General features: G+C 32.2%; 2 protein-coding genes across 2 annotated transcripts in view; one reads left to right on the top strand and one right to left on the bottom strand.

The window, feature by feature from the left end:
• The window catches only part of LOC113394278 (monocarboxylate transporter 12), a 36,346-nt gene extending 30,874 nt beyond the window's left edge, over positions 1-5,472 (bottom strand). Inside the window, exon 1 of the mRNA XM_026631525.2 lies at positions 5,180-5,472. The gene's annotated coding sequence lies outside the window, so the exon portion shown is untranslated. The remainder of the gene's footprint in view (positions 1-5,179) is intronic.
• A 537-nt stretch (positions 5,473-6,009) lies between these two features.
• Positions 6,010-9,415, top strand: LOC113394142 (trypsin delta-like). The gene is made up of 4 exons (XM_026631350.2): positions 6,010-6,279; positions 6,862-7,088; positions 8,082-8,257; positions 9,248-9,415. Exons 1-4 carry the CDS (start codon positions 6,060-6,062, stop codon positions 9,399-9,401), a joined length of 777 nt encoding a protein of 258 aa, XP_026487135.2. The 5' UTR covers positions 6,010-6,059; the 3' UTR covers positions 9,402-9,415.
• The last annotated feature ends 3,404 nt before the right edge of the window (positions 9,416-12,819 follow it).

Raw genomic sequence — 12,819 nt, 5'->3', positions numbered from 1 at the left:
TTCCATTTGTGGAATTGTTTATGATATAATAATTTAACGAGAGATGTTTTAATGTTTCTATGTATTAATTTCCATATCTTGACATAAATTTTGTAAGCTTCTTACAGAAGTATCACAATACAGGATACATAAATAAAATTCAAGTTGTTGACCCAGAAAGGTTACAACTCAGAACGAGGATAAATTGTACGATAGTGATGTACTTGAAAACTGTGTAGTGATTCGAATTATTAAGCTATATAATGCTTGGTTTAGTAAGTAGTAATTAAAATTTTAATAACCTCCTGACTGATTTCGACTATGACGGCTAATCACAATATGTGCATGAGATATTGGAGTGTACAAGCGCGAACACAAGTCCACTCTCTATTCTCCCTCTTAAAATCGAATGGGATGGCGAACCAACACCTCTGGTAAGAGTTCAGGTTATACGGTTTTATGTGCTTTTTAAAATAAATTTAATAATAATAATATTTGTTTTCCCAACTTACACAATTCCAGAATCATGTGAGCACAGCAAAGTAATTAAAAGATTATTTGACTTAATTTCATTTATTGAATATTGCAAGTCATTGGGTAAAACAATTAATCTTATAATATATATATATATATTTATGTAAATAATTGCGATAAGTAATTAAAAATTAATTCCAAAATCATATCACATGCAAACATGAATCCGCTACGATGTTTGTCGCAAATGTTTTCTTATCTTTATGGTAAAGATAGGTAAACGGACGGAAAAATGGGATGGCCCATTTTGTCTGATGGTCTGATGGCGATCACCACCCATAGTCATTGACGAAATTATTGCCATTCCTTACATCGTCATTGTGCCACCAACCTTGGGAACTAATTATTATTTACGAGGAAATAATCAATCAAAATGTACTTTTTTCATGTTGGCTTTTCAACTGTCATTAATATTCAAAAATAAATTATAAAAAATGTATAAGTTTTTGCTGCCATTGAACATAATTTATTTGTATAAATAAACACATCGAACTATATTAATAGAACAGTTTATTTATGATTGCAGCTTTGTTTATCAACTGCATATGGAGTTTATCAAACATCTATTTATCTTGACATGACCGATTTGTACTTGACTCGTTTAATTCAAATAAGAATGTCGTTGACCGTAATGCAAATGGTATAATTACTTTAACTGGTTAATATTTAACGTTGTTATCGTAATTATTTAGCAAAAATACGTTTATAGTAATAAATTTAGTATGGCAAAGTTTTTTTATTTTTTATTTTGGAATAGGTGGCAATCAATCAAGAGGGTCACGTAATGGTAAGTGACTACCACCGCCCATGGACATCTGCAACAACGGAGCACTTGTAGGTGCGGTACGAACATTTAAGAAATGTGTAGAATATTTACTCGATGGTTCCCAAGTTGTACCGGTTCAGTAAAACTGCCGGCGAAATTTGGTGACACGATGTCCGAAGGTGAAATTCAGCAGCCGAGATAAATCCAAAAAACTCCTCGGAACATTCCCCGCGAAAAATGCTGTAGAAGACGCAGAGTGATCCAATATGTCTAAGCAAAGTCAAAGCAGGTCAGAAAGAAATTGTTCATCGATAATTCGAGTCTCTCTGCGTTGAATAAGAAGGTGCTACTTAATGACCTTCGCCCAGAGGTGAGAGCAGTACTCCACGCGAGGCCAAATTATAGGTGATGGCGATGAAGCTCAAAACGTCAACGCCAAGCAATTTTTTGAAGTTATTCTCAAAGTGTATATTGATAAATCAAATTAACATATTCTATACTTTATTTATGGATGTTGTGATTTAAGTGATTTTTACAAGATTATCATATTTGATTAAACGAGGTGCTAAATTGGGTCAGACTATAAATTCTGAAGAAGAACAACCAGTAAACTTAGTAGTTAATATTTTACAAAAACTTTGTGTGTTAGCAGCCATGTGCTCGATATAATTTCCCACCAGCAGTATTCTCTATGTTTGTTGTTCATCACGGCTAAACCACATAATTTAACCTTGATATAACCTGGAACCTAGATAAATACATAGTTATAGTTGGAACTCACGGGATTTATGGGAAAAAAAAATCAAGGATTACAAAACGTACGAAGATGCAGAGTATATATAGACAACACTCATTTCATGTCGTATCATGAGTATAAATCGAAAATGATAAATATTCCAGTAATAGACATTTGGCGTGACTTAGCTGTAAGGTCCGTTACACACGAATTGATGCCCCAGTTTATTGATATTTTTTATTTATTCAGAAACTTATACAAAATATAATTAAATCTTTACTAATGTTAATTTTGAAAAAAGGTATGTATTTTTGAGTCAAGTATTTTGCTACATTAAATACAAAAATGGTTTTTTTTTAAATATTGATATGACATTCGATTAAATTTTCTTCAAACAATTTGATCGAGTATTTACTAATTAAATATAAATTATTGGAAAAATACGATTTGCCTAATTAGAATCATTGACGTTCAATATCTGGGTCTTCGTAAGTATGCGTAATTCTCTATATTATGTCGATTGCCTGCTTAAAATCGTAAGAAGGTCGACTAGCTTCAAAACGCGGACAAGGTTCATTTTATAGGATAATTCGTGCGCTGTTTGCGATATGTTATATGGTGCGAATTTATTAAGTTATATGTGATTTATTGTAGGAAAAGAAAAAAAAAAACAAAATAGCTAGCTATATTCTCAAATTTGTTTAGCAAATTGTCATTTCTATTCACACGATAAAGCTGTCATTTTAAAAAGTCTGTAGTAAATACATTGTTCACCGCGGTGGCACAGCTCGGTCCATTTAGGCGCGAACGACTCAATTTTGCAGGGTTGTCTTTACACGATTTAAAGACATGTGTATTCAATAAAGTAGAGATTTTTGGTTTTATCCTATTTTTAGTCAATATTAATTAAATATAAATAGGCAAAAACAAAACAGTTAAGTACTTTCCTTTTGTCCTGTTTGACAACTGGTTTTCGTTTTTTTGTTTGGTAGTTTGTGAGGAGATATAGTGTCGATAAAAGAAAAATTGAAACAATAGTAGCTCGTAATATGGACACTCCACTGGGCAGAGTCAGTTTCTTTTATGAGGAAGGTTGGAGCTAATTTTATCACACTGCACAGGATACATTAAGATTGCTAATTGATGTTTTGGAAATTTATTTTTTATTTATAGTTCATTTATTTAAAAAAAAACAACGCTTTTGTATGTATTATATAAAAACTACAAGTGTTTACTTTTAATATAAAATATATGCGCTATTAATATTATATAAGGTTGGAGCTTCTACTTCTGCTAATAAAATAAGAAACACAATAAGAAATATTTTTATTATTATTATTATATTATTATATGTATAACATGAAATGTTTTGTTTATGTTCGAGAACCTTCACATTTTCCCATATAAAAAGTTCAGTAATTAATAAGTAATCTAGGGCAGCAATCACGCTTCCAAACTTATTTTATCTACTTATTTTTTGTAAAAATATATCTTATCACCGCACATTATATCCTTACACAAAAAACATAAAAAGACGTATTATAAAAAGTTATTGCTTCAAAAAGATTTCGTTCGAACATAACATATAAAATTGTTGCACTCAACTTCGACGTAGAAATGTGAGGAATATTATCATAGTTTGCGTTTCATGAATTGAAATTCCTTTGAATAAATAATATGAGTGTGATTCTACCAGCATTGTTCTCAACCCTATTCCTCTGGCGCAATAGTAATACGATTATAGGCGCTCGATTAGTCGATCTCGATCGTCGCTGTGCGTCGCTTATTTACTTATTGTACACACGTTTAATATACTGAGTTGCGTAAAATAAACAACCGGGAACGACCGTAACCTGTTACAGATATTTTTGATATTTACTCAAGATTTAGAGCTCAAATTTTTTGTTTTATTTCTGAATTATAAATTTTCACCTTATATTTGCGGTAGATTATTTTTTATTATTTATGTACCAATCATGATTTATATTACAAAACTAGTTGTTTTAAGCCCGTCTGTGAAAGGCTCTTAGCCTCTGATCACTTTCATTTGCTAAACAGCAAAACTTAGTATTCTAGTGTTCCGGTTTGAGTGAGCTATTTTAAATTCAGGCATAGGGGCCATAACATCTTAGTTCCCAAGGTTGTCATGTACGGGATGGTTATATTTTTTTCCGGTATCTCTGGGCGGCATTGATCACTTACCATCGGGATGCCTTAACTGAAGGTTGACTGGAAGAGAAATTCATCTGGAATGACCATTTTTTGTGCAAATAAGTAAATAACAAATAAAGAAGACAAGTACGTATATTGGTGATAGCATGATTATATTCAATATGATAGAATGTAGATATAATAATTCGTTCGGAAATGGAGGAAATCAAATGGAAATTTAAAAATATTACGATCACAAAGAAAGAAATATATGCCTATAATAATTTATTATCGTTAGTAAATGTATCAGTGTTGACTTAATAAAGTTTATATGACTGTAGATATAAAAACGGTTTCTGTTGATTGCTGTTGATTAACGACAAAAATGATATGGAATGAAAAATTGCTTTTTTATTGATTATTCTTCTGCATAACGATATTTACTGTTAGTTGATTGATTTATTAAAGCAAATGCAAATCTCACTGTTTATCATTTGTCTTAATATATGAATATCTATGTGTTATCGTTAGTATTTATTGTTTAAAGTTAAATGAACGCTAGCTTAAGTAAAATCTTTAATCATTATATTATGTATTAAACATTTATTGATAACGAGTTTTTTTTATTTCGCTTGCATATGTTAATAATAAAGCAATCCCTTAATCACTTTACTTGTTTATTTTTGTGTCGAATTACGATACAAATATTTGTTTGTTATTTATAGAACGCATAAGCAAATATGTAATTGGTTCATTGTAAAAACAAAATAGAATGTGTCCTTATATAAAATTAACAATAAAGATTCATAGGAGAAAATATACACTATTTTATTCAGTATTTTTTACGCCTGATGTGTAATTCGTACAAGTCATGTATCACTAGTAAATCACAGCAGATTAATTTTACCTAAACTCTAATCTCAGACATAGTAAATTGGCCAAGCTAACAGGTGTTTCCAGTGTAATATCACGAATATAAATTAAATAAATAACATATTTACATAAAAACTTACCTTAATTATATCAGCTTTTTAATAAAAGATATTAATTAAATATTTAGTTTTTCCTTGCAGTAGAAAACACAATCGATATACACCTTTGTTTAGATTCGTGCCCTAATTTCGTATAGAAATTTATATTTTAAAATGAATGTATATGTGATAATACACGTAATGTTTAATTATTAAATAATAAGATCATACGTCCATTTTTTAAATTATCAATAGTATTGTTTGTATTGTCGAATTATGAACAATATTAGGCCATACTAGGTTATGTTTAGTTGCGAGGTGAAGCCGCGCGCGGCGCTGTTGGCGACCGGCGGTGGGCAACTGACTGCGCGGCTCTGAAGGCGGGCGGCAGCGAGACTCGTGTAGATTTCCTGCCTGTCACGTTACATGCCGCAAGTATGTTGTCGCGCTTCCAAATCGTTACTTCTTCAGGTGGAAAAGGGACAGACTATTACAATGTACGCGTGAGAACATCTTCTTACCATTTCTAGTTCACTCCAATTAATTATATTTAATATGCAAAACAGATGTTTAATGTGTAGGTAAATCTAAAATCAGCCATGGAAAATTACTTTCATCGTGTCGCTACAAATCCACTGCTAAATATAAAAGTTAAATTTTCTTAGATATTATATACAGGCAAGTATTATTTGCTTTGAGCAAATTAATCAAATATATAGTTTTTCAGTAATAATCGTTTTTACATAAACCTATGCGCTATTAATGTTGTATAAATTAACATCGAAAATCGCTGCTTATTTCTTAATTAAGTTTCAGTTACACAACGTTAACTTACCTGCGTAATAAAATGCTATACGAAGCAATAATTAAAATTGTTTTAATACTTTTCCACGCCAGACATTTACTTAGTCACTTGAAAGATATGGGTGAAGTGACGAGGAATTGGTCGGATGTTTTAATTAATCTCGAAAAACGTATCGTCGGGGGTTCAAAAGCTACGAAAAATCAATACCCGTTCAGTGTTCAATTTTTTAATTCTGGTGGTCTCTGCGGCGGTTCGATTCTCACGAAAAAAATTGTATTGACAGCAGCGCATTGTTTCGATCACAACAGAAACCTCATTGAGATGAAGATATTTTCAAGTAATTGAATAATTTTTAAGATTGTTCATTTTGAAACATATGTCTTGAGGTATAAATAATAAATAACCGCGAACCACTCGACCAGTGGTTGGATTTTGTAGCTACAGACATAAATTTCTGGTTACATTTGCAGCCTGTAAATTTCCCACTGCTGGGCTAAGGCCTCCTCTCCCTTTGAGGAGAAGGTTTGGAGTATATTCCACCACGCTACTCCAATGCAGGTTGGTAGAATACACACGTGGCAGAATTTCCTCACGATGTTTTCCTCCACCGCCGAGCACGAGATGAATTATAAACACAAATTAAGCACAAGAAAATTCAGTGGCGCCTGCCTGGGTTTGAACCCGAAATCATCGGTTAAGATGCACGCGTTCTAACCACTGGGCCATCTCGGCTCAATTTCTGATTAAAAGCCGGGCAAACACAGCTGAGTATATATGCGCTTAATTTGTGCTTATGAATCGTCTCGTGATCTGTGGTGCAGGAAACTTTGCGACAAAACCTGCATGTAACCTACACAATATTTTCAAAAGAGAGTTGGACCTAGACTTGTGTTACTTGTTTTTTATGTAATAATTTTAGATCCGCGATTTGCCTATGATCTTCAAGCGATAGCACATGATGTATGGGATTTCATGATTCATGAGAAGTACGGTGAAAATCGGGTTTTCGCTAATGACATCGCCGTTTTAATAATCCACGATGAATTTAATTTTGGACCAGAAGTTCAGAAAATTTTTATTATTAACACAGATGTTTGGATGAATGTAAATGAAACATTTGTGGCTACCGGATGGGGTGAATATAAGGTTTAAGATGATTTTTTCAACACACTATCAAATTTATATTGTTTTATTTATACTAGTCAACTTAGGGGAAGTGTGGGAAAGCAGGTTCCATGACAAACAACACAAAAAATATTAATTCAATACACTATTATAAGCACTAAAATATATACATGACACTATCATCATGATCATTGTCGGCAGCCCACGTCAGTCCGCTGCTGGTGATAGGTCTCTCCCATGGCACAGCACGTAGTTCAAATAATATACATTTAAATAAACTTTTATATATATATATATATTCCTAAATATAATACATAAATACCTAATTTCTTTTCACATAATTATTTCAAAGAAACAAATTGATCTTATTTATAAGTATAAGGTTGAACGATTTTCAAAAATATTTATAGTATATAATAAAAATGTAATAATTGCGGTGAAAACTTATAGTTCAGATAGCTTTACATTTTAAATCAATACTGTAACATGACGATTTAAAAAGGAATTTTAAGATCTATTCATATAGATCTATAAGAATATTTTGGTATGATTGGATTTGAATATCCTATGTGTTAATCCAGGTAAAGTATCTGTAACTTTTGCATTTATTATATTAATAGTATATTCTATTTTAAGTAACAGGATATTTATGTATTGGTTATCTTTAGGCTTCAGATAAAAATCCATGTAAATGCAGATTGTTCTAGATCCAATACTTAGGTCAGTCCATAAAAAGATTTTATGTGGGTTTTCCCAACACATCCAACATTCTCTAGTGTTTTGAAAAGCACTTGAAATTCTTATTTTAATGAGATCTCCGGACGTGTGAGGTCGCCATTGTATTAAGAGAGCGAATAGAGAGTGAATCTGTATTTATGCTGACTTATGTACTCTTAAATCTCTTGCACAGTTGGCATAACTTGGCCGAATAGAAACAAAAAAAAGATATCGGCATTATTATATCCATATTATTATATTTTAGGATGACCATGATATAATTTTATTATTTTTTAGTACGGTGGCAGCATACATCAAAACCGTTTAAAGGCTGCCAATATGTATTATGTAAGCAAAGAGCGATGTATGAATGAAAACAAAATCGACTTGGGACCTGAAATGTTTTGTTTGCACGGGAATGGCGAGAGCGACACGTGCCGCGGAGATTCTGGTGGAGGGGTATTGTGGAAGGGGTAAGACATAGATGACACACTAGTCATAAGTAATACTCACTTATAAATTATCATTTATATCAAATTATTAATATTACAGTATTTGGGTAATGATATGAATTAAAAAATGTGATTGTCACGGGACGCATTTGAGAAGCATCAAAATTAACGAAGCATCGTCATTAAAAGAGTTTAATAACATTTTTTAGTTCTTGGAATACCAATGCGAATGATAATCTTGCATTGAATTATTAATACAAAAATCGTATGCTCCATTTATGATTGTCCGGGTTTTGACTGAAAGCTGTCCTTGCATGGGATCCACTTGTTCTAGCCACCAGGATACCGATACTTTAATATATATTTATTTAATTACCTTTTATACTTTATTTTCAATAAAATATTCTAGATAGAAATCCGACATTCGAAGCTTCACTTATAATTGGCACGTTGGAAATGACGATCTAAAAGCGCTTTTAAGAATGTCTTTAAATGTATGTTTATCTGGATATACGAATTATGACTCTTGGTTGTTAAGAAAACCTTTTTTTTTTTTTTGATTTTCATACACATTTAAAAATGGTGTTTTTATGAATGTCAGCATTAACCATAATTAATATATTTTTAACAATCGACATATATTTATATATAAAATAAAGATTGTCATATCTTAAATATTTCTTCAGTGTTAAAAAGTGAGTTAGACCAGCGGTCAGAAATCTAGAAAGTATCTTAAACGAAGATTTTATGTGGAAACCCGCGCAGGCACCACTGCGTTTTTATGTGCTTAATTTGTGATCATAATATTAACCCTGTGCTGGATGAACGAAAACATCGTCAGAAAACCTGCATGTCTAGAAAGAAATTTTGCACGTGCATTGGAGATATCTTGCAGCCTCTTATCTTGAGAAGATGGTTTGAAATAAGCTCAGATTATAGATTAAGATAGGAGGCCTTAGCCTAGTCTGGGACATTAATATTAACTTTTATTCACCAATTATTTTGTTCCAGCGGGCTAGTAGGAATTGTTTCCCATGGTCGAGGGTGTCTCGAGACACCAGGTATATACATAAGCGTTTATTATAATAGACGTTGGATTAAGAAAACTGTTACAAAAATTTATCAAAAGTTCTGTGATTTTCATCACAATAAAATAATGATCTAATAATAAATATCATTTATTAAAATTATAAATAATCAGTTGGGTATATTTTATTTTTAATTCAAAACCTAGCACAATTTGGGAGTAAATATAATTGTATTTAACTATACAGTTAGTTCAGCCAACGAAAACGTGCCCCGTTATATTCCGCGAGGGGAAGGCGCGGCGTGCGAGAAGAAGCTCAACCCAGGCCTTAGTGATGAGTTATTGGCCTCGACTCAATCACGGTTCGGCGTATATGTCTAGTGTAATTCATGTTGTCGTGGATATTGAGTTATTGGGTTGTTCTACATTATTTTTGGTTCAATGATTCATTTTAATTACCTAAAGTGGTTAACGGAGAATCTTATACGCCATCTTCCCATAGATGCAGCAGTATTCTTGGATAATGCAGCTTAACTTGCATCTGGTTCGGAGAAATATACCTACTTTCAAATCCAGGATATTTTGAAATACTAGAACTATACGATTTAATTTAATTTAAAGTCGACGACTTATTAAATAGTCATGATTTTTCTGTAATACGCTTGCCTCCTTCTCACTTGGACCGTAATACAATCGAACACATATGTTTAGCAAAAAATATCGTTGCCAGTCGTAATGTTGATCAAAATTACCAATATCACTTATTTTAAATTAAGCTTCTTATTAAATAATTTTTCGTTTTGGGTTTTTGTTTGGGTGAAAAAAGGAAGGAGAACATTTTAAAAATAGAAGAGGAATATTTGAAATACTCTGATTTATATTTTAGTTTTATTATAAATGTCTTACTAAAACAGTGGGTCGCGTTATCGTGGATTGCGATCTATCAATAATCGTTTTTACGTGTACTGGTGTAAAGATTATTGCAAGGTTAAATTCACATCTAGTCAAATAATTAGTATTCTGTTTTTAATAATTTAAATAGGTTATCAAAACAAGTTATCCATGCGGGCATCGTAAGGGTAGATTAAGGGTCTACATACAACCTGTATATTGGTTAATATTCGTTGCTCAAAATCACCAGCCTATCTATCCTTACTAACTCTATATAAGTCCCCTTTAACCGGTGATAGGGCTTTGTGCAGGAAAATACTTTGTGTTATATTGCGCTGTTTAGAACATGGAATTACACAGGTAATCGCAGAAACAAAGACTACAATATGTTAGATCCTATAGTTGGCGGAGCATTATTGGTGTAAGAAGTTATTTATGCTTCTTTAAATACTAATGTCTCAAGAGTGATCAAAAAACCTACAGAAATAAAAACAATCTGCTACTGAGGTTATGGATGTACAGAAAATACTTTCAGCTGATATGAGAAGGATGGATTGTGTGAGGTGACGAGAATAGATAAAGGAGAATATTAGTATATGAGAGTAAGCTTGAAAGTAGCTCGCGCCGCCAAATATTTGAAAGTAAACCAATGAACATAATGTCATATTGCATGAAGACTGAACGAACGAACATTGAAAGAAGGAATACGCTGGGTAGACCCAAAATAGATGGGATGAGGGCAATCGAATGATAATGATTTTAGTATCCCTAAATAGTGAAATAAATTGCCTATAAAGTTATTATATCGTTACGAGGAGAGAATATTATGACTGTTGTTAATGATGTGGAAAAATATTTTAGTATCGTTGTTATTATCTTGGTGCCCTTCCAAATTATTCACTCAAGTGAATAAAACGGATTTAAACGATTTAAAATATTTATTTATATTTTCTTTCAAAAGATTGTATACTTAAACGAACTGTACGAATATAATAAAGCTTTTATTATTATAAGTTCTACATTATTTTTTAGACGTTAGTGCTGCATATAAATTATAACTTCGTCTTTGTTCGTGTATACGACTAATCCAATATAAAAATTAAAAAGTCTCTAGAGATTTAAAATATATCAAAGTGCTCTGAAACTACATGAGATTAGAACTTTTTAAAAAGAGTTTTAAATTTTCATAGTGGAGTTAATAAATAAGAACATTTTGTTTATACATATATATGTTCGGTTGAGATGTTAATTATTTCTATAATCAATAAAAATAACGTATAACCCTTTTTCTATTTATTCATATGAAAGTATTTTTAATAGTTTAAAAAGTAAAAAATAATTTAAAGATTAGTACGTGACAAAAAAATTGTTACATAAATATGCTAGACTATTTATATTGATGGTAAAATTTCAACTATAGTTAAAACGATACTCTTATTTTCATTTGTTACTAAGTCAGTCCGTCTGAGTAGTACCTACTTATTATATCGCTAAACAGCGCTATTAAGTGCCGAGCGGTGATGACCATTTACCGTCATGTGGCCGATTTGCTGCTCTAAATATTATGAATCTTAATAATGGTAGCCAATTATTTGAGCTAGATTTTTGGAGGAAGGTGAGGTTAACGTATTTTATCTACATGATATAAACGTAAAAACCTACAAAAGCTTTCCATGCTCTGTTCTGTTTCTATTGTTGTGCTTGTCCTGAAATGCTTCCTCCACCTTCACTTCTTGGCTAGTCTCAGGGCAGTCAGAATATTGAGTCCCGTTATATTTCCAATCTGGTCGGACCAGCGGGTAGGTAATCGACCGCGTGATTTTTTGCCTTCGATTTTTCCTACTACAACCATAAATGTATCCAAACTGTTTGATTGTCTCCAGGCAAAATGACCAAAATAACTTAGAACTCATTGGCAGCATATAATGGATAGTTTGGTAATAACCTTCTGTTAGTCAAGAATATACTTATTGGTTGTTTTTGTTGTCCACGGTATACACAACATTCTTCTATAACACCACATTTCAAAAGTCTCGATCTTCTTTCGGTCAGCTACACGGATTGACCATGATTCGGAGCCATGCAGAAATATTGAGAATACGAAAGTTCGACGAGATGATGATTTTTGATTCTTGATGATATTCGACACTTTCCTGAAATTTATTTGTACAGCCTCCCTGATTGCTTATAAGTGATCCCAGGTACAAAAACTCATTAACAAACTCCAGATCCGCGAGTTTTCCGGTTTGTGCAAAAGTTCCAGCTCGGTCTGTTTGTATGGAAACAAAATTCAAGACATGTGACTACTGTTGCCACAATTTAGTGCTCCGTCGTACTTCATACAAATATCCATGGTATGCAAAACGCTTCCACTCTCACACAGCCTCGAACACAACGTCGAGTTATCAGGCAACGGTTCACGAGTGTAACTAATGTAGGCCTTACAGGAGACTCGTGACTGACAAAATTATCCTACTCTTTGTGTACTAAATCAATGCAATTATATAAAAAAAAAAAAATAACACTCGTATAACAAGTTTGGTACTGTGTCCATTCTAACAGTAAATAAGAAACTATATATTATATAGCTAAGAATTGTAATAGAAAAAAATGTTAGTTAAACAATCCCCTTATTCATTCGTTTACTTCGACAACTAATGTGAAT

This window comes from Vanessa tameamea, chromosome 4, assembly GCF_037043105.1.
Source record: "Vanessa tameamea isolate UH-Manoa-2023 chromosome 4, ilVanTame1 primary haplotype, whole genome shotgun sequence".
Lineage (NCBI taxonomy): Eukaryota > Metazoa > Arthropoda > Insecta > Lepidoptera > Nymphalidae > Vanessa > Vanessa tameamea.
The sequence above is the reverse complement of the archived record's forward strand: the minus strand, read 5'-3'. Positions and strand labels throughout refer to the sequence as shown.